Source organism: Panthera leo, chromosome E3 (assembly GCF_018350215.1).
Source record: "Panthera leo isolate Ple1 chromosome E3, P.leo_Ple1_pat1.1, whole genome shotgun sequence".
NCBI classification, from domain to species: domain Eukaryota; kingdom Metazoa; phylum Chordata; class Mammalia; order Carnivora; family Felidae; genus Panthera; species Panthera leo.
The window spans coordinates 18994905-19017895 of record NC_056694.1 but is presented as its reverse complement, the minus strand read 5'-3'; the positions used below and the strand labels follow the sequence as shown (position 1 = coordinate 19017895).

At 47.0% G+C, this 22991-nt stretch overlaps 1 protein-coding gene across 7 annotated transcripts in view; it reads right to left on the bottom strand.

Annotated features, from left to right (window-relative positions):
- XPO6 (exportin 6) overlaps positions 1-16807 on the bottom strand; it is a 102618-nt gene extending 85811 nt beyond the window's left edge. For 2 of the 7 annotated variants that reach the window (XM_042921527.1, XM_042921529.1), the window contains exon 1: positions 7375-7593. In XM_042921527.1, the coding sequence (XP_042777461.1) occupies positions 7375-7404 (30 nt within the window). In that variant the 5' untranslated portion in view covers positions 7405-7593. Of the gene's footprint in view, positions 1-7374; positions 7599-16564 lie in introns of those variants that run through there. The other 5 variants (XM_042921526.1, XM_042921524.1, XM_042921523.1 and 2 more) reach the window with 5 other exon arrangements.
- Between the last annotated feature and the right edge of the window lie 6184 nt (positions 16808-22991).

Genomic DNA, 22991 nt, shown 5'->3' with positions numbered 1-22991 from the left:
GCATTTACAGTATCGTGATCTCAGCCATGTTTAAAAAATACATAGGAGGGGTGCCTGGGTAGCTCAGTCGGTTAAGCGTCCGACTTCGGCTCAGGTCATGCTCTCGCAGTTCGTGGGGTCAAGCCCCGCATCAGGCTCTGTGCTGACAGCTCAGGGCCTGGAGCCTGCTTCAGATTCTGTGTCTGTGTCTCTCTCTGCCCCTTCCCCACTTGCAGTCTGTCTCTCTCTGTCTCTCTCTTTCTCTCTCTCTCTCAAAAATAAGTAAACATTAAAATTTTTTTTTATTCTAAAAAATAAATAAATAAAAAGTACATAGGAAAGAAGACTTAGAAGGAAACAAAATCCAAGAGGTTGAATCTGAGCTCTTATCTATTTTGTACTTATCACAATAGTCTACAACAGAGTTCAAAGTCCTTTTTACCATCAGGGAAAAACAACTGACTAAGCAAAATCAAAAGGTGGCAGAGAAGCCTTTGTGACAGCACCAGCACCTACTTCAATTACCAAATGGTACAAGAAAGAAGACGCTACAGAAACCGACCTAACTCACTGGCCACAGATCTTGGAAGGCTGGATGACTACAGCTCTGTGTAAAACTAAATCCCCACGGGAGAAAAGCACACAGGAGCCCCACACACTATTTGTGCAACCCTTCGGGTCTAAAATTACTTCCAAGTACAATGTTTCAATTAAATACGTAAATCCCTGATAGATCCCTTACGTTGTCTTTCTCTAAAATCAGAATGCAGAATGTACGTGAATAATTTCCTGGGCTGTACAAAAGCACAGGGCTCCTTTCGTCACGAACTAAATAAAAGCCTCTGGAGTCGCAGTCTTCACAGAAATCACCAGTGCTGCCAGGCGGGCGTCCTGTTCTTCAACATTTCAAAGCTTTCCTTGCTGTGAACTGACCCCTCTTCCACATGTAGCTGTGGCTCCATCTGCCCGAAATGGCCCTTCTGCTTCTGCGCCTCAAGCCCCAAATTCTTTGCCTAGTGACTTCCTCCTTCTGCTCTGAAACCTAGCCCCAGTGTCACCTCCTTCCGGAAGCCTTCCCGGTTACAACTCTCCAATTTGGCCAGGGCTTTTATTTTATTTTCAAAGTACAGGAGTACCTCTTACAAGGCTCTATTTTTGCACTCATCCCCCAGGACAGTAATCATTTCTCATCCAGGGTTAGAAACTTCCAGAAGTTATAAACTTCTAGAACTTTTCTTCACCCTTTTCCACCCTCACATTCAATAACTGTAGACCAGATGAGTTCCCAATTATTTTGCAACTCTATCACAAGCAACTCCCCAAACTCACCTCCCGACTTTCCATTCGGGTGAAGTATTACAAAGCACACACACATCCGTGCACAGACTTCCCACCTGAAATTAAATGTCTTTTCAACTTTCCTTACATCATCAGCAAGATCTTCAGAGGCCTAGCACGCCACCAGTATTATGAACTGCTTTCCCTTCTTTCTACACCTAGGGCATGGTGAATCCAAGACCCCAAACTTAACATTCAACTCGTGAATTTATCCATAACTTCTATTTCCTCACTAAGAACTTTAACTTCTTATCTTTTCATTTGCATTACCAATTCCGTGAGTTGAATTTCTTTGGCGGATTATCTTCCATAAAGTAGTGAAGACTTTTATAACGCCCTAGTCACAACGCTTGAATGGTAAAGAACCCACAGGCTGCACTGAGCTAGGAGGTCAGCTGGGCCACTCACTAGCCAGCTAGGTAACTTGTTCTAGACACTGCAAGACACATCTTTAAAAAAAAAAAAAAATGACTTATCAAAGGCTTTGAAGGTCACCGACAATCATCAAAACCACAAGTGTTAAATGTCAAGAGTCCTATGGAGTGTGCCGATAAAAGCGGTCCACGCAAGTCCTTTCACTTTCAATCTGTTCACTATCAAGGTATAAAAGGGGATTCTTTTTCTCAAAATGTCTTCTGATATTTCTTCGAGGTCTTTAAAAGCCTTAAGTTTCTTCTCTTCGTAAGAAGTCTCCTTCACAGTTACACGAGGATGGGATTTGTTAGCACCTCTCAGCAAAGCATGTCTGTCCACAAAGGTCTGGAAACAGACCAGTCGCCCCCACGGCAAAATGAGCTGAAGGCCACCTGGTGTTATCCTCAAAGATAACGTGTGTGCCTGGGTCTTTAATTTGCTTGTGAAGACTGGGGAGGCCAGAAAGGTGGGGAGAGAGGAGAGGAAGGAAGAAAGAATACATACATTGATTTTTAAACAGTATATGTTTAAAGTCAACCCAAGAGATTCAAGACATTTCAGATTCACAGAGAGCGGCCGTGACCTATAGCCCCAGGACAGGTGCCTTCCTTTAACCAGGTATAGGTGTTCTCTGCCATTAGGGGAATCTCAGTAGAAAATCAGAGAAACCCTAAGCATGACTGGTAAACTCCCTTATGAAATTACTTCATGTATCCTTTAGCATTCTAAATTCACACTCTGGTTCACAAACCCAGTTAACAAATGATTACCAGAAAAATCTCTTCACCAAGGTGAGCTCCGCAGCTTTCCGGCCATGGAATTGCTTTCCTACAATTAAACTTGTTCTCACATTATGTTATGACAAACATGAAGCCAAGCGGGGAAGAATATTGTCTTAACCACATGGATCATCAGACAAAAGTTTAGAAAATGATGAGATTACACAGTCCCATCACTAAGACAATCATGTTAGTCAGGTCTACAATATTAGCATATGTGAAATGTTAGTGCTCTTATTCTGACTAAAATCAGCAGCATGAGGGGCACCTGGGTGGCTTGGTCGGTTAAGCGTCCGACTTCGGCTCAGGTCATGATCTCATGGTTCGTGAGTTCAAGCCCCGCGTCAGGCTCTGTGCTGACAGCTCGGAGCCTGGAGCCTGTTTCCGATTCTGTGTCTCCCTCTCTCTCTCTGACCCTCCCCCGTTCATGCTCTCTCTCTGTCTCAAAAATAAATAAACTTTAAAAAAAAAAAAAAATCAGCAGCATGAGAGCCATCGACCAAATGTGCAAGCCATTCCAAACATAATTTTATCGATTCTAAAATTCAGCCAAATTACATTCTTTTTAATTGTTGGCTGACCCAACAGAAAAATGTACAAAGATCTGGAGACCAAAAATGGTCAGCAGACATGGGAAAAAATGCACATGGCAATAAAATATCAAAAGATGTTCCACTTCACTTACAAAGAAAGGATCCCACATGTAATTCCTGATATGCCATTTTCACCTCTCACATTAAAAAGTTTTAATGGTTGGCTAGAAGATAGGAAAACAGGAAGTATCCCATTAATGAGAGTAGAAACTCCTAATTTTGTAGGAATAGCACCATCTACCAGAATTTTTAAATACACGGTTTGCTCCACAATTCTTCTAGAAATTTATCCTACTATCTCACAAAGTGGACAAAGATGTATTCAATGTGTTTACTACAGTATTAGTACCAAGCACCAGAAATCTAAAATAGCCAACATTAGGGAACTTATGCCTTAAGGCAGGCATACCACGTTCTTGGGCAAAATGATAACAAAAAAAAAATAATAATCCACACTAAAAGATATCCTAATTGAGACTGAACTTCAGCAACATAGATTTCTTCTAACAACCATGCAAAAAAAGGCAAGCTATCTCTAACTGGGGTAAAGGGACAGCATTATATGAATTAGGCTAAACACACTTGTCCACACAACATCATTCAATGGCAAAAAAACGGTAAGTATCAACAAAATTCTTCAGAAAAGAATGTATGACCCATGAGTATTTATGGATAAGAACAACAGGCAGGCATTTTCAAACATGAAATAATTTAGGGAATATAGCAACCAAAAACTCTATGAAAAGAAATTATCAGCTAATCAATGCTGAACAGATTAAAAGGACCAATCCCAGAATATCTCACTCAATCCCAGAATATCTAAGAATCTGAAGGAAAGAGTGTAAACCAAGAATTTTATACCTAGCCAAGATATCCTTCAAGTATAAAAGCATTATTTCACCAAATAAGTCACCCTTTTTAAAAACTGACAATCAAATCTAGCCAACAGGAAGATGAATTAAAGATAGGAGATATGGAGGGGCACCTGGGTGACCCAGTTGGTTAAGTGTCTGACTTTGGCTCAGGTCATGATCTTAACGGTTCATGAGTTCGAGCCCCACATCGGGCTCACTGCTTTCAGCAAAAAGCCTGCTGCATTCAGATCCTCTGTCCCCTCTCTCTCTGCCCCTCCCCCCACTGGCACGCGCGCGCGCGCTCTCTCTCTCTCTCTCTTTCTCTATTATTTGTTAAATAAATAAACTTAAAAAGAAAAAAGACTTCAGGTATGAAAAGACCACAGTTCAAAGAACCAGTGGAGAACAATGAATCCTTAAAATCTAAAACTAAAACTAAATACTGAGGAAATTATGGTTACGGAACAAATTATAAATGCTCTAAAGTAACGTAAAACAACAATCAACAATGAGAAGGGGAAAACAGAAGAAGTGCAAATGTTCTTATTTTTCCTATTATTAAGGTCACTGATACTGCCTAGAACTGAAACATGGAATACATTTATTAAAAATGATGCCATCTTGGGGTGCCTAGGTGGCTCAGTCGGTTAAGCGTTCAACTTTGATATTGGCTCAGGTCATGATCTTGCGGTCGTGGGATCAAGCCCCATGTCTGGCTCTGCACCAAGCATGAAGCCTACTTGGGATGGATTCTCTCTCACCCTCTATCTGCCCCTCCCCTGCTCATGCGTGAGTGTGCACACTCTCTCAAAATAAACATTAAAAAAATGGGGGCACCTGGGTGGTTCAATTAAGCATCTGACTCTTCATTTCCACTCAGGTCATGATCTCACGATTTGTGAGATTGAACCCCTCACTGGGCTCTGCACTGACAGCACAGAGAGCCTACTTGAGATTCTCTCCCTCTCTCTGCCTCTTCCCCTGCTCACACTCTTTCTCGCTCTTTCTAAACAAATAAAATAAACGTTAAAAAAAATTGAGGCCATCTTCTTGGGATGCCTGGCTGGCTCAGTCAATGAAGCATGGGACTCTTAATCTTGGGGTTGTTGAGTTCAAGCCCCACGTTGGGCTGTAGCTTATTTAAAAATAAAATAAAATTAGTAGATAAAATAAAAATGACTCCATCTTGTTGAAGTCTTTCATAATCTTTTCTCTTAACCTCCACGGATTTATCAAAAGCTAGTAATTACTGAAGCAAAGATTTACTTGAAATCTGACAAGTCCTTGTTCAGTTTCATTGCTTTCTTTATTTGCTATGAAATGCAAGTGACCCCTCAAGGGTGCCATGCTTATGAAAACAGTCAATCTCTTAAGGTCACACACGGATTACACTCCTACACTGTCCTCAAACTGACAAAGCTAGAGGGAGAGAGAGATGAGTGGATGCTGGGGGGTGGGGGCAGGACACAGAGAGTACTAGGCTTGAGGAGTTCTGTGGTGCTGGGGCAGCTCTGGACCTTGACTGCGGTGCAGTTACATCCATCAGCACGTGGACCAAGCTGCACGGAACCATACACACAAGTGAGTGCAGGTTAAAAACAGGTGAAAACTAAGGTCTCCAGTCCAGTCGGTAACTGACAGGCACCAACGTCAACTTCCTGGTTTTGCTATTGCACACAGCTATGGAAGATGTCACCACTGGGAACTTGTGGACCTCCTTTTGCAAATTTCTGTATTTAATTACTCCAGAAAGTAAAGCTTTAAAAAAAAAAATGCAACAATTAATTGATTTTTCTTTTATTTTAAAACTAACATGATTCTTCAGGGGTGCCTGTGTGGCTCAGTCGGTTAAGCATCCGACTTCAGCTCAGGTCATGATCTCGCAGTTCATGAGTTCGAGCCCCACGTCAGGCTCTGTGCTGACAGCTCAGAGCCTGGAGCCTGCTTCGGATTCTGTGTCTCCCCCTCTCTCTGCCCCTCCCCTGCTCACGTTCTGTCTCTTCTCTCTCTCAAAAATAAACGTTAAAAAATTAAAAAAAAAAAAAAAAATGATCCCCCAAATCAGCATGATCACTTTTGAAATGAAAGAACTTTAGGATTCCATCTCGCCTATCCAGATAACACATATCTACAAAGACATACTGATATTTATATGATGCTAATTATACTTTAGGGTAGTAGGATTAGGGGTGATTTCTTTTGCCATATTCTTTGCACCTGTAACGCCTGATTTTTAAAAAGCACATGTCATTCTTATAAAAAACTATCCAGTTGTTACTCTTTTTTATTTTTTTTTTTTACGTTTATTTATTTTTGAGACAGAGAGAGACTGAGCATGAACGGGGGAGGGTCAGAGACAGGGAGACACAGAATCTAAAGCAGCTTCCAGGCTCTGAGCTGTCAGCACAGAGCCCGACACAGGGCTCGAACTCACAGACCGTGAGATCATGACCTGAGCCGAAGTCGGACGCTTAACCGACCGAGCCACCCAGGCGCCCTGGTTACTCTTTTTTAAATAGAGAGATGGAACGATCTTCCCAGGTCTACTTAATTACTAACCAATTTAGAAACCAGTGATTTTTTTTTTGTTTCCCCAGCTGCATTTAGCTAATAAAATACCTTTACCTCTTCAGGGAGTCTGAGACCAGAGATCTTTTTCATGATAACCCTTATGTAAACAGGCTACTCTAATGTAAATGAGCTCCCACATAAGCTAAACCTAATGGACTTAGGTCAACTGACCTGCATAAAGAAATCAAGCCACTGTCCTTTCTGCTGATGTGCTGTGATGGGATCCAGCTACCACTGTGCCCTCAAGAGTCATGCTTTCTCTAGTCTATCACAGTAGAGGACATGCAGATACCTAGTTTCTCCTCAGTTATGAGCAAAGTTTTGACCATCTTGCCCTATTACTTTACAAGTTTTAAGGTTAGATGACTAGATGCACTGTTTTTCCTGGGACAATACACCCAGCTGGACTACATTTCGAGTAAATATGTCTCTGTAAATGTGCACTGGCTTAAGAAGAAACCTAGTGGAGGAGGAGGAGGAGGAGGAGGAGGAAGAGGAGGAGGAGGAGGAGGAGGAGGAGGAGGAGGAGGAGGAGGAGGGGGGAGGAGGGAGGGAGGGGGAGGGGGGAGGAGGGAGGGAGGAGGGGGGAGGAGGGAGGAGGGAGGCAGGGGAGGGGGGGAGGGGGAGGGGAGGGGGGGAGGGGGAGGGGAGGGGGGGGGGGGAGGGGGAGGGGGGAGGAGGAGGGAGGAGGAGGAGGAGGAAGGGGAAGAAGAAACAACCTAGTGATGTCAAAAAAAAAAAAAAAAAAAAAAAACAAAAACAAAAAACACGGGCTGTGGAGTTAGAACCTTGGGTCTGAATCGCATTTCTATCAACCTGCTGTGTAATTTTGAACGAGGTACTTACATTATCCTCCCTGACCCTCAGTGTCCTCATCTTCCCAACTGTGCGATGAGAACAGAGGAGACCCACCTTGCAGCGCTGTCATTAAATTAAAGGAGGTACCGTACGCAGTGAACGTGAGGGCCCATCGACAATGGCTGCTGTGGAGTGTAATTATGAAACACACACAGACCTTCTGCTCCCTCTGACCCCCAGCTTCCTTCCTTTCCCATCAGCCTCCTGCCACCTCCCTCACTTCCCTCTGCGCCGTGAGTTTCCTCAGTATCCACAACCCCTCCCTCACCACACCCCATCCCCACTGCGCCCCAACAGTTCTTCCAGCAGCAATTGGTGGCCGGAGCCTCCCCCTAAGCACACCATCTACACAGCATTTCTAACAACTTCCCCGGCTCGCTGTTCCCCACCTCTACGCGTCTAGGGGGAAAATGCTGTCATGCGAGTGTGCTGGCTTTGGAAAAACAGGGCGCCTGTTTGTGAGCGTGTAGGTTTTGGAAAAACAGGGTGCCTACTACATTCATACTCTTACAATCTTACCACACTCTCCAAAAACTGCCACTGTCATTTACTACAGTCTAAGGCCTCCTTGACCTTCTTGAATTTTTAACACCTGACTCTTTTGACTGCCTCAGTATCTACAGAATGCTTACAGATGCTGGAAATGCAAAGAGGCTGGAAATGCAAAGAGGCCTAAGACTCACCCTGACACAGACTCTTAAAGACAAAGATCTAATCCTCCCCACCCGCAGACTTGGAGTGGGACTAAAAGAAAACGAGTCGAAGATCTCACACTGTGCTCCTCACGCTTCTGAATTGACACTAGAAGCATGTAGTCCTGTAATTCCTATATAATAAAAAACAATATATCAAAATAATAAAAGTCAAAAGAAAAAACATAACTGTATTCAAAGATGATAAATGCTAAACTACTAGCTGAAAAGCCTTAGAAAAGTGTTTATGGTGACCTTGAAATGGTGGGGAAGGTGTCACCTGCAAAAATGAAGAAAAGGACATTAGAGCAGAGGGAACAGCACCGAGCAAAGACAGAAGTATGAAGAGTACTCAGTGTTCTGGGAACGACAGGTGGTTTGCTGTGGCTAGGGAACATGTATAATTTGGCAAGTCTTTAAAAGATATTCCAAATACATCACTGTAAGCATTTAATACATCATCTTCATCCGTACTGAGAGGACTAAAAGTGAAACTGTGAAAATCCAGGGCCCAAGTGCTTCCCGCCGCTCTGTGGAAAGCTTGGGTCTCTGCTCTGAATGATTTGGGGTCGAATGGCACACTTCCATCCGAGCTCCAAGAGGTGGCTCTGGCAGGAATACAAAAGATGGAATGGCAGAGGGAGAACCTGGAAGCCGTCGAGACACCAAGACTGAAAGCAAGAGACAACCCTGACCGAAGTGGAGGGAATGGAGGGAAGGGCGGGGGTCAGAACACAGGTCAGCAGAGCATCCCCAAGTCTAGAGGCATAAGGTAAAGAGGAAGTTAAAGATGACTCAGGTTTCCCCCTTAAGTGTACAGCAAATAAGGTCATAAACAGACGCAGGGCAGGTGGGAGGAGGCGCTAACCTGAGATAAAGACGGTGGACTTGGCTCAGACAGGCTTCGAGTGCCTCCAGGACACTCAGGTGGAGACCAACGGCTGGAGAGTGAGGCTGAGTCCTCACTGGCACCCAGGTCCTAGCGGAAGCCATGAGAAGACCAAGGAAGACTGAACCAGGACAGTAATATCATGGGGGGCAAGGGAAAAAAAGTGTTTCAGAAACGAAAAAGAAGTCCAGGGGTTGCCAAAGGCAGGTCAGAAAGGCACAAGGACTGAAAAGAGGCCGCTTATACTGGTGTCAGCACCCACAAGTTACAGGTGATCTCGAAAAGTGGTGAAGACACAAAGTCAGTCCGCGATGGGTCACAAAAGGTGCGGGAGGACAGCAGCTACAAGCTCAGGAGCCCCCTCCCTTTTCACCCAAGCCCATGCTGTCACATCTTCCTTGACTTGGACACGTATGTCAACGATTCCGCTTCGTCAACCGTCAAGACCTTTGTCCTGCCCGATGCCAATCACCTGCATCTCAACGTGGCAAATGCCCACCTCCTTCCAGAGCAAACCCCTTATTTTATCTGCATGGGGCCCCTCTCCTGTCATCTTCCTGTCCGTTTCTTTACCTGTCACCTCCTCCATTCCACCAAATCCAAATCACCAATTAATTAAAACCTCCACTATTCCCAAACACCAGTTTCCCAAAGTCAGCTTGAGTTTTTTTCCCTTTTCTTTATCCCTTAACTCTGGAACCCACTTTTTAAAAAATGACAACTCTCTCGCTCAAGTCTTCCTCACTCTAATTCCACACCTAAAAACCGACCTTTGGCACGGCCATACAGGCAAGGTGTCATGTCTGGTTTCCCACACCAATCTAACCTGTACGCGGCAGATGGTTTTCCTTTAAGGAAAAACCAGCCAACAAAACCAAACTCCCTACGGAAGGCCCTCCATAACCTGGTCATAAACCACCTTTATGGCTTTCTCTCCAGCTATTACATAACACAAACCACCATGGCCAAACCAGTCTATTCAATGGTTTGAACATTAGCTACACCCTTCTCTTCTGAAATATCCTCTCTCGGCAAGTTCTATCGGGCACGGGGAACCTAGCTTACTCCAGCTCTCTAACGGCCCTTTGAACACGCAACACATCCACAGCATTCCTACAATGTAACTGTCTACTCTGCCAGAAATTGTTCCAGATTCTTGCCATTCATCAGTGAACAAAGTGAAGATCCCCAGCTCTATAGAGTTAACATTTTAGCAGAAGGAGATAACAAGAAATAGACCTCATAAATAACATCAAGTATATAAAATGTTTTCAAATAGTCAATGTTACACAGGGCCTTGCTGGTTCAGTCCCTAGAGCACTCGACTCTTGATCTCAGTGTCATGAGTTCAAGCCCCACATTGCGCATAAAGCTCACTTCAAAGGGGGGGGGGGGCGCCTGGGTGGCTCAGTGGGTTGGGTGTCTGACTTGATTTTGGCTCAAGTCATGATTTCACAGTTCATGAGATGGAGCAAAGCCTGCTTGGGATATATATTCTCTCTCTCTCTCTCTCTCTCTCTCCCCCTCCCTCCCTCCTTCCCTTTCTCTCTCTCTCTCTCTCTCTCTCTCTCTCTCTCTCTCTGCCTCCCCTGCCTGCATACTCTCTCTCAAAAAAAATAAATAAATAAATAAATAAAATTTTAAGGTAAATGCCACAAAAAGCAAGCAAGCGGGATGTGAAGGCGTGGGAGCCGTGGAGAGGGCTTGGGAACTAATCATCTCAGCTGTAGCACCAGTGGACAGAAGAACCTTGATGCGCCTTGATGTGCGAGGCAGACAGAATGGAAGGTGAGGAATTAGAGAGCACTCTTCCCCAGAGTTCTATTGCAAAGGGGAGCAAAGAAACAGGGCAGAAGCCGGCCTGGGCAGCAGAGGTAAAGGTATTTACAATGAGAAGAAATAACATGTTTGTGTCCTACAAGTACCTAAAGCCCTACAAAGTCGTAGGCACTCAACAAATGTTACCTTAATTCCTTCCTTCACTTTCCCTTGACACCTGTTTTTGGTTATCTTTAGGGATACCTATCTGATCTTTGTAACTATCTGCAGACAACTTTTCCTAACCCTTCAAGATTCCAATACGCTTCCTGGGAAACCCTCCCTGGCCCCTCTCCTGTGAGTCTCCCTCAGATATGCTGCCTTTTGCACCAATGCATTCTTCTTCTATCACCCTTATCACAGTCTCTTGTAATCACCGGGAGACAGTCCCATCTGCCTCACTAAACTGGCTCCTAGAGGACAGGGCAATACTAACCCTCTTGGGGTCAAAGTGTAACAGTTTCGAGCTCTGACTCTGCTCTGACTCTGGAGCCAGACTGCCTGGCTTTGAATCCCGGTTCCACCACTCAGTCACAATGTGACCTTGGGAAGGTGCCTAACCTCTCAGGGCTTTGGATGTTTTAATCCATAAAATGAGAAATAAAAATAGCCTCTACCTCCTGGCATTGCTTAGAAAAGTAAATGAGTGAACATATGTAAAATATGTGGTGTATGCTAAGCCCTGTAAGTATTAACTATTATATTCTTATATCCACAGTACCTAGGATTGTACGCTTGACATGGGAAATCAATAAATTATTTTATGAATGAACTGAGGCACTAAAAAGCTCTCGCTCACCGTAGAGAATTACTTCTCTATGCATTACAGAGTTTGTGTTTTTACCAGTAAAGTAATTCCATCATTTGAGCAATGTCATTTCTTGGCTAGTTAACCTGCTTCCCAGCCCAGCTCTAGCCGCGTTGCGGACGACAGAGCCTGAGCACTTCTGAACCTTTCCCTGGCATCTGTCTGCAACGTCACGGCTCTTCATACCTCCCAGGGCTCGGTGCGCCACGTGACACCATTAACGAACAAGGGGATGACACACCATTTGAGTGGCCAAACGGAAGGTGTGATTTTGCCTCCGTCTTCGGGACCACTCACAGAAGGCAACATTCAAAAACATAAGAAGTCCTTGTAACCAAAGCACTTTTCTAAGCAACTAGAAAAACACTAACTTAAGCAAGAACTTGATTTTGCACAAAACTTCCACAATAACCAACAGCTCATTCAATATGAAGTAACCACTCTTCAGAGGAGTGGGAACCTCAAGATATTACATCACTTCAGAACTCGCCGAAATTCAACAACAACAACACACCAATGAATTAATCAAATGTAGTTACAGTACAGCTGTTCTAGTGATTCTGTACTGCAACTACGAATCTTGTTTTTTAACTGGCTCTAAATCTGCAGGTCAAGATACCTCCTAGAGGGAGGGTTTAAAGGAAATATCCATACTTCCCGGCCCCCATCACTATCTACCTCAGAACCCAACAAAATGTAGTCGGGTGACAGCCCCCATCCTGTTCCATGATCTTCCACGTGCAGCAGCACAAGGCGCAGACAGTCCCCGACTTACAATGGTCCGACTTCAGGAGGACGCAAAAGCGATGCGCGGTCAGTAGAAACCATACTTCAAATTCTGACTTTGGATCTTTTCCCAGGCTAGTGACACGCAGTACGAAATTCTCTCCTAACGCTGGGCGGTGGCAGTCAGCCGCTGTTCCCAGTCAGCCACACGATCAGCGGGGTCAACCACTGATACACCCACAACCATTCTATTCTTTTCAGTACGATATTCAGCAAATGACGTGAGATATTCAACACTCTGTTGTAAGACAGGCTTTGTGTTAGGTGATTTTGTGCAACTGTAGGCTAACTTACGTATTCTGAACACGTTTAAGGTAGGCTAGGCTAAGCTGTGATGTTCGATAGTAAATGCATTTTGACTTACAATATATTCAACTTACGTGGAGTTTATCAGGACACAACCCCACTGGAAATCGAGAAAGATCTGAACTACCAAAAGCACAGGCTCTGGAGTAGAGCGCCCTGGTCCAAATGCCAGCTCCACCCAGGTACCTCCATCAGGTGTCATTTCCCCCCCTCGTAACAATGTGACCTCGCAGGGCTGCTCCAGTAAACCAGACCAGATACAGATACTGAATGACTGACCACAAGAAAAATGAACAAATGAGAAACAGCTAGCTTATAGCAGACACACAACAAATGGTGGTTTTCTCCTATTACACCATTTTCATCTCATCAGAATTGAAGTTTTACAAAGAAGACATTAAAAAGGCTCAAACGTGTCAACTAATGCCCTTAATTAAAAGTAAAAATGTTAAGAGTGAGGAAAAAGTTCCCGGAATAAAGAAAGAGCTGTGATCCCAGGGAAAAGCTCCTCCTCCTGTAAAATACACACCTGGCAACAACTTCCTTGCATTCTGAGGACAAGGCCTGCCCCGTCCACACCCGACCCTGGGATACCTACAGGATATGAACCCCTGGCGTCAGAACTGAAAAAATGTTGTGATTAGAAGGTCCTAGTCTCGGGGCGCCTGGGTGGCTCAACTGGTTAAGCCTCTGACTCTTGATTTTGGCTCAGGTCATGATCTCGTGGTTCATGAGTTCAAGCCCCAAGTTGGGCTCTGTGAAGGCACAGAGACTGCTTGGGATTTTCTCTCTCTTTCTCTCTCTCTCTCTCTCTCACTCCCTCTCCCTCCCCTCCCTCCCTCCCTCTGCCCCTCCCTGCTTGCACACTCTCTCTCAAAATAAAGTCGTTTAAAAAAAAATTTTTTTTTTTTAATTTTAAAAAAAAGATCCTTTTCTCGTCACATCCATTGTGGCCACCCCCTGGGTGCTTAAGTATGTGAGGTCTAGGTTACAAAAACCTTCACTTGAAACTTACCCCCCCCCCCCAGAAAAAGACATACAAGGTAAACATGAAGTCAACTACTTTACAATAATTGCTCCCAGGTGCCCATTTTCAGGATGCTCTGCCTGCCTATTAATGAAATCTGAATGCAAGGGTGCTGGGCTAGCTTAGTCAATAACCAATAAAAGTCTGCCCGGGGTCCTAAAGCAACATTCTTTGCAAACTCCCCGAGGGGAGGAGCTTATCTGCTTTTTCATCTGACATTCCCTAGAGCCTGCCGTATAGTGGGGACTTAAAATCCACTGAAAGATTGGGACACCCCTATGCACGGCAGCATTACTCACAAGTCAAAAGGTGCAAGTTAACCCAGGTGTCCATCAACAGATGACTGGACGCACAAAATATGAGCTTATAGGAGTTTTATGTGAGTTTACACCCACAATAGAAGATTACTCAGTGTTAAAATGAAGGAATTTCTGACACATGCCACAACATGGCTGAACCTCCAGGACATGATAGTCAGTGAAACAAGCAGTCACGAAAAGACCCAATACTGTATGGTTCCACTTATATGAGATACAGAGTCAAATTCACAGAGAGAGAAAATAGAATAGTGGTCACCAGGGGATGGGGGAGAAAGGAATGAAGTTATTGCCTAATGGATGCAGTTTCAGTTTTGTGAGATGAAAAAAGTTCTGGGGATGAAAGCACAACCATGGGAATGTACAGTGACCCTTGAACAACGTGGTTTTGAACGTATTTCCTCTTATGATTTTCTGATTGACTTTTTTCTCTAGCTTACTTTCTTGTTAAGAATACAGTATATAGGGGCACCTGGGTAGCTCAGTCGGTTAAGCGTCCGACTTTGGCTCAGGTCATGGTCTCCCGGTTTGTGAGTTCGAGCCCTGTGTCAGGCTCTGTGCTGACAGCTCAGAGCCTGGAGCCTCCTTCGGATTCTGTGTCTCCTTTCTCTGCCCCTCCCCTGCTCATGCTCTATCTCGCTCTCTCTCAATAATAAATAATTGTTAAAAAAAAAATACAGTATATAATACACATAACATACAAAATAAACGTTCATCAACTGTTAATGTTATCAGTAAGGCTTCCGGGGAGACTAATAGTAAAGTTTCGGGGGAGTCCAAAGTTATACACGATTCTCCACTGCATGGAGGTCAGTGCCCATGACCCCCAGGTTGCTCAAGGGTCAAGTGTGCTTAATGCTGCTGACCTGTACGCTTAAAAATCATTAAAATGGGGAGCACCTGGGTGACTCAGTCCGTTGAGCATCCGACTTTGGCTCAGGTCAGGATCTCACAGTTTGTGGGTTCAAGCCCCGCATCAGGCTCTGTGCTGTCAGCTCGGAGCCTGGAACCTGCTTCCGATTCTGTGTCTCCCTCTCTCTCTCCGCCCCTCCCCTGCTCTGTCGGGCTGTCTCTCTCTCCAAAATAAATAAACGTTAAGAAAAAAAAATTTTTTTAAATCATTAAAATGGTACATTTTATGTTCTGTGTATTTTACAATCTAAAAAAGAAAAACAAGAAAATTAATTTGAAAGAACAACTGAAGGAAGAAATACCGAGTATTATTTTCATCACTCACTAAATCTTTGGATTATTCATTAGGGCGTTCGTAACTCCACATTTTACAGATGAAACTGGGACTCAGAGAGCTTAACTGGTCTGCCACTCCATGACACAGGACCTACCACACAGTGCTGCTCACCATTAATGGCCTAAGCCCCACGAAGACAAGGCCTATGCCTGAGGTTGTCCCTCTATGCCCAGAACCTAACACAACACCCACAGGCTCCTTGAGTGTTTTAAAAATCCCACTGGCCTGAACGTCTAGATCACAGATGTCACCGGGTCCCTTTCTCCACGAAATCCCCAACAGGGGTAAACTGGGCAGCGTGAAGAACACTTCCTTCTCTGGAAGCGCACAAGACACAGGCTGAGCAGTCAACCGCTCCCCCAAGGGCTTACTATGTACCAGGAGTTGGGGCAGATAAAGGTTCAATTTCATCTTTGAGAGAACTGAATCTACTGCCATAGAGAGATAAGGCTCAGAAACAATTACAACAAAAAAGACAAAAGGCTTAATAAATAGACGGGAGTACATAAATCTAAGGGAATACTGAGAGTGTCTATGGGTCTGAAAAACGTGGCAAGTATCTTCAGAAGAGGTGGCTTCTGAGCTGGATGTGGAAGGATGAATAGTTTTCCAAGCACTACCAGGGAAAAGGCCAGAGCACGAAGCAGAAAGAACAACAGACCGGGTGTCAAAAGAGCACCCCTGTTCCCGACTTTGCTGTTATCCAGATCAGTGACCTCTGCAAATCGCAACCCGTTTCCTCGTTTATACGCCGACAGCAAGCCCCCAAATCCAGCTCTGTGTGTTCTACCTAACACAAGCTCTGAAGTCAAAGTGCCTAGGTTCAAATCGCGCCACGGTCACGTAAGAGTGACCTTGAGCTGGGTTATTAGTTGCTCTGTGCCTCAGTCTCCCCACTTCAGGAGAGAGCTGGTGTGCTCATTAAATAACACAGGTCAGTCGCTCAGCACATAGTAAGCCCTCAATAAATACAGGAGAGCCCCCGTCAAACATGCCACATTGTGAGAGAGGCAAACGCCAGATGCAAGGGGAGTGCCGGCTGCGTTTCCAGGTCCCTCCCAGTCCTGAGACATCCCGGGGGGGGGGGGGGGGGGGGGGGAGGGGAAGGGAGGGGGGGGGATGGGAGCGCCGAGCCGGGGCTGCAAAGCCTGCACGCATGTGTCACTGCTGGGCTCGGCACGCGCCTCTCCCCGCCCCGAGGAGAAGCGATGGCTCAGCAGTCCCGGGGCCCGCTCCCACCCCTCGGGCCGGGCACCGGGGCGGGAAGGGGCTCGGACCCCACTTACCATGCTGGCCGGGGGAGGGGCGGCTCAGGTGAGCTGGCTCTCGAGCTTCGGACACGTCCCGCTCGCACAGTTCAGGTCATGGTCCCGGCAGGTTCGGGAAGTCCCCCGCCCATGCAAAGACAACCGCTGCCCCACCCGGGCCCCGCGGGGACCCTCTAAAAAGAGCTCGGCCCCCCGGCCCGCCTCGCCGGGGACCCCCGGAACAAATTCATCTAGACCCACCCGCCCCTCCCCAAGGAAACTGAAAAAGCAGGAAATGGGGCTCGGAGGCCGGCGAGGAGGGCAGCGGCTCGGGGCCCCCCGCCCGGGCCCGACCCCCGAGGGGAGGCTCCGGGCCCAGGCAGGGGCTCCCGGCCTCCGCGTTCAGAAGCGGCTGCGGGCCGGGCCCCGAGGCTGAAGGGGCGGAGGCTGAAGGGGCCTCGGCGGCGCAGCCCCGGCGGCCGGCTCAGGGTAGAGGCCCGGGGGCCCGCGCTGTCCTCGCCGCCTCAGCCCACACGGCCGCCGCCGCCGCCGCCCCCCGGAGCATCCCTGCGCGCGCGCCCGCCCCGGAGCCGCCCGCTCGCGCCGCGCGGCCGCCCCCGACCAACAGCCCCAACGCGCCGGAAGTGGCGAGCGCCCGGCGCGGCCCCACGGCGCGGCCGCCGGGCTGCGGCGCTGGAACCGGACCAATCCGGAATCGAGCGGGGAGAGGGTGGGGGGGCGCGGGGCGGGGCCGCACCTGACGGCTCCCGCCTGGCCCCGCCCCCGCCCGTCCCCGCCCGGCGCTCGCCGCCCATCCACGCGGGCCGCCGGCCATGTTGGTAAAGGGCCCGAGCCTGCCATCTTAGTAAAGGGGCGGTTTCCCTTTCGCTTCGTTGGCCCATTCATTCCGCAGAGCTTTAGGGAGCGTCTTCGCGCCTGGCTCCCCGGCCGGGAGCCCGCCGCCTCTGCCCTCCGTGGAGCTTACAGTCATTTAGTCCACGCACACGTTAGCCAGCCCTGCTAAGGACCCAGGCGCTAGGACTAGTGCAGTCAGCACGGCTGCTGTCGTCCCGGCGCTGGCGGAGGCAGAGAAACAAGGGAAGGGCAAATGAATAAACTAACTGCAAGAAAGGAGTGCTGTGAATGTTAGGAACCCAACAAACACGCAGCTGGCCGAGATAGCAAGGAAGGGAGGGGATGAAAATGTAGACTGACACCTGAAGAATAAAGTCGGGTAATAGTGGAAAGCGTGATCAAAGCTGAAGGAGCAGTAGGGGGCCTGGCTGGCTCAGTCAGTGGGAGCATGCTGGAAGACTCTTGATCCTGGGGTTACGACTTTGAGCCTCACGGAGTGTGGAGATGACTTTAAAAAAAATAAAACCTTTAAGCCTGCTAAGTTGGTAGAGATGCTACTCTTGATCTTGGGGTTGTGAGTTCAAGCCCCATGTGGGGTGTAGAGATTACTTAAAAATGAAATTTAGAGATGGGGCGCCTGGGTGGCGCAGTCGGTTAAGCGTCCGACTTCAGCTCAGGTCACGATCTCTCGGTCTGTGAGTTCGAGCCCCACGTCGGGCTCTGGGCTGATGGCTCAGAGCCTGGAGCCTGCTACCGATTCTGTGTCTCCCTCTCTCTCTGCCCCTCCCCCGTTCATGCTCTGTCTCTCTCTGTCTCAAAAATAAATAAACGTTAAAAAAAAAAATGAAAAAAAAAATGAAATTTAGAGAAAAAAAAAAATTTTTTTAAGCTGAAGTTAGCAGCAACTGCAGAGGTTCTGAGAGGGCATAGAATGTGATGAGTTCCTGTTCCTATCCTCCAATGCGCTTTCCTTGTGAAAGTGCTGATTTTAGGAAACAGGAGGAGAGGCGCCTGGGTGGCTCAGTTAAGCCTCTGACTTCAGCTCAGGTCATGATCTCACAGTTTGTGGGTTCGAGCCCCACATCAGGCTCTTTGCTGTCAGCACCGAGCCTGCTTCGGATCCTCTGTCCCTCTTTCTGCCCTTTCCCTGCTCACTCACTCTCCCTCGGGAAAGAAAGAGAGAGAGAAGAAAGAAAGAAAGAAAGAAGGAAAGAAAGAAAGGAAGAAAGGAAGGAAGGAAGGAAGGAAGGACCCCAATCCACAGAGGCTAAGCCCTAATGTGTGCCCACTGCATAGACTAGAGCAAATCTGTATAACCCAGTGTCTTTCGAACTCCTGCAAGAACCTGAATGGCCTGAAGGGCTTGTTAAACACAGATTGCCATCCCAGTCCCACTCTCCGAGATTCTAACTCAGTAGGTCTGGAAGAGGCCTAATGATTGACATTTCTAACAAGTTCCCAGGTGATGCTAATGCTGGCAGGTCCTGGGACCACACTTGGAGAATTACCAATAGAACTCCTGACCACAGAAAGCAAGAGCTTTCATTCCTTCTCTCATCAAATATTTATTGCCACCCACTAAGTGACATCCACTGTTCTGAGGATTCGGTAAGGTGAAAACAGATACCTATGTGCCCTTATGAAATAGACAAGCTATTTTAAAAGTATTATACAATAATAAATCAGTTATACTTGTGATAAGAGCGTGGAAGAAAGGGGTGCCTGGGTGGCTCAGCCGGTTAAGCATCCAGCTCTTTTTTTTTTTTTTAATTTTTTTTTTCCAACGTTTTTTATTTATTTTTGGGAGAGAGAGAGAGAGAGAGAGAGAGAGAGAGAGAGACAGAGCATGAATGGGGGAGGGGCAGAGAGAGAGAGGGAGACACAGAATCGGAAACAGGCTCCAGGCTCCGAGCCATCAGCCCAGAGACTGACGCGGGGCTCGAACTCACGGACCGCGAGATCGTGACCTGGCTGAAGTCGGACGCTTAACCGACTGCGCCACCCAGGCGCCCCAAGCATGCAGCTCTTGATTTCAGCTCAGGTCATGATGTCTCCTTTCATGAGATCGAGCGTAGAGCCTGCTTGGGATTCTCTCTCTCAATCTCTCTCTCTCTCTCTCTCTCTCTCTCTCTCTCCTCTCTCTGCCCCTCACCCACTTGCTTGCGTGCTCTCTCTCTCTCTCTCTCAAAATAAATAAATGTAAAAAAAAAAAAAAAGTGTGAAAAAAAAATACAAACCACCATGAGAATTAATGGCCAAGGGATCTAAGTTAATCTCCAGGGTTGGAATGGGGAGAAGGTCAGGAAGTGACATTAACTTAAGCTGAGGCCTGAAAGATATGTTGTACTTTTCTAGGCAAAGAGAGGATGCATAGAATATTCTAGGCAGTAGAAACTGCCTGTATTAGGGAAACCATATCAAAAGGTAAACGGATGAATCCGAACCGAGACCAAGTAACTTGACCTTTCTTGGCTCAGTTCAGTGGGATGAGCAAAGGCTGTAGGATAAGACGGATCTGGAAGCAATCCCAGCTCTTACCATTAGCTGAGGTACGTTAAGCACATGACTATCCAAGTCTTGACTCCCTCGCTGGGTAATTGGCTGAAGTAGCAGAAACCCAACCCAGACTCAGAGGTATGCCTTTGATTCACATAACTCCCATAACTGGACATCCAGAAATAGGTCAGCCAATAGGTCTACCAATAGCTGGCTCAATTGGTAGAGCATGGAACTCTTGACCTCAGGGTCCTGGGTCCTGGGTTTGAGCCCCATGTTGGGCGTAGAGCTCACAAAAAAGAAAGAAAAGAAAACAAGAAAAAGGTCACGTTCATGCTGGGAGTGATGGAAGCCCTGGGTCCATTCCTCCAGGATTTTCTTGGCTCTGCTCTCCTCCGTGGATTGGCTTTGTCCTCAAGATGGCTGCCGGGAACAGACAGGGCCACACACTTCCGGGTTCACATCCGGCAAGAGAGAGCACCCTTTCTCGTGGCAATAAACTTGATCCTACTGGTCTTACTTGGCTCAGGCCTACCCGTCCCTGAACCAGCCACATGGGAGGAGGATGGAATTGCTATTTCCCTGGAGTCGATTTCAACTCCCCATAATAAAGTGGGTGCGGTGGGACCCCTACACGATCAGCACACCTCCATTGCCAAGCTGGAGTTAATATTAAATTGAATGTCCGCAGAACACCTGGCACACGAGGCATATAATAAATCACAGGTATTATTAATTTTGCTCCAGGGATTAGGTCCAAGTCATCTAAATAACACTTTGTTATTAATATTAATCTCCAGCCTGTCTATTCCAAAACAAGATTTAAGGCTGCTATTGTTTTCTGTTGGCACCGCAGAGATGGCCCCCATCCAGCTCCTCCTGCCCATCCCTTTTGCCGCTGCCTTGGTCTCATTCATTCAGTTATTCACTCAACAAACACCCAGTATCAACTTTACGCCAGGCCTTTCGCCAAGGACCCAAAATCCCAAAATGAGTAACACTCAGGCAAAGCGTTCGCTGCCTCACGGCAGAAACAGCCCCCCCAACAATTACCGCACAATAAGGTGCTATATAGCAGGGGTGTGCGCAAACTTTCTGGGTGCACAAGAAGAGGGGACGGCGCAACCAGCTACGGAGAGAGACGTGGTTGGAGGATTGGACGAAGATGGGTAACATTTTCATCGGGTCTCGCGGGATGAACAGAAATTCACCTGCCTGCTGCAGAGTGCCCCGTCCTCTTCCCACTCCGAGCTCTCTCCCACTGTATCACGACTCTTTCCATGGCAACTGACGAGGTCGTGACCCTGGGAGTGGGAACGCTATCACACAGACTTTATCGTCTCGTGTGAGAGAATCATCCAAAGGTTTACTTGGATTTCGGACGCGGCTGGAGGCAGAGTCCGAAGTGGCATCGCAGAACTCCGTTCCTCTCCATTTATTGGTTCTGATTCCTTGATTGGGGGGGGGGGGGGGGGGGGGTCCTATATCCACACCGTCACCCCTGGCATGTCCATGCTTTATGGAAAGCTTGCCTCTCCTACGAGTGTTTCAGGAAAATAGTCCCGTTGGCTTTGATTGGATCACTCCTGAGCCAATCACTGTGACCAGGGGGACTGTGGTGCTCTGATTGGCTGGACCTCAGTCACACCCTCGGCCCCAATTTCCAGAAAAGCTCTTTCTATGGCAAAAAAAAAAAATCTCTCTGAGCGCCACCACAGCTCTATGAAGCCATCGGAACCTGAGGAACTCTCTCATTTTTCCCTGCAAGGAAGCACCTTGGTTTCTCAGGAGGCATAGGAGTATCACCCAGTGTGGATTTAATGAAAAAAAAGGAAGAAAGGAGGAGCATCTGGTACCCTCTATAGATGATAGGAACAGTCTCTGTTTAACATGGCACTTAAGGCCTTTGAAGGTCTTTGGAGCTCTCTAGCCATACTCTGCCCGAGTTTTTACTCTTAGGTCATTGTATGGCTTGAGCAGGTCACCTCAACTCTTTGTACCTCAGTTTCCTAATCCATAATATGGGAGCAATACTGATACCCACCTGGTCAGTTACATACCTGTATCAGTCAGATTCTATCAAGAAATTCTAGTTAGAATTTGAGGAATTGATAAGGGAGCTATTTTAAAAGGGGTGTAAGGAAACCGTACAAAAGATAATACAGTACCCCCAGTCTCGTAACACCAGGACTTTGAGTACCCCGAGGGCTGAAGAGGCAAGTGGAGGAACATTTGCCAGAATCTGTCTAGGGGGAATCGTGCGAGAGCAGGTGAAGGAAGCAACCAGCGAAGGTGTTCCTGTAGGGAGGAAGCCAGTGGAATAAATACCCTGACCACACTCTCTTCCCTCCATCTCCTATTGGGGCTCCCCATTGGACAAATCCAACCAGAAGCCAGAGAGCAAGGGAGCCTGGTGATATAGTGGTTGGGGCCAACCTCCTGGACACAGGGCGAGAAGAAGGACACAGGAGAGAAGAAGAAATGGGACCCCGGAGGTGCAAATGGAAGAGATTCAGCAGAACAGTACCATTACTGTGGCGAAGCATGTGAAGTGTTTTGTGACGGGCACCTTAAAAAGGTTTTCAATAAATATTACTTATTTATTATTGTTTCCATCCTAGTTACAGCCTCGCTTACTATCTCCTCTCCCTCTACAAGCCCACCGTGCTAGACTCCTGGAAAGCAACAGTCTCTTCCACGTCTCTGAGCCTGTGCTCATGTCATTCTATCATTAGGAATGTCCTTTTCCTCGTCTCTTTCCCTCCCCTTCAAATTCCTACTCGTCCTGAAGACCCAACTCAAATATCGCTTACTGAGTGACCTCCTCATGTAGAATAAAGAGCTGTTTACAAACACCCATTAATATGATTAAGGGAGAAATCTTGTCTGAGGTCTTACCTAGCTGTGACACCCACCAGAAATATCCAACAAGAATTACCCATGGGCAGGGGATGATGGGAGAGAGACTTCCAATGTTCAGCGATATCTGCCTTGGCTCGCTTCCAAGTACAAGGGAGGTTTATACTTCCCCACTTCCTGTGGTTGGATTGGACAAGGCCAGCTGGCTGGAAGTGACCCACGTCATTTCTGGGCCAGAGCATTTCCTTGGCTAGCA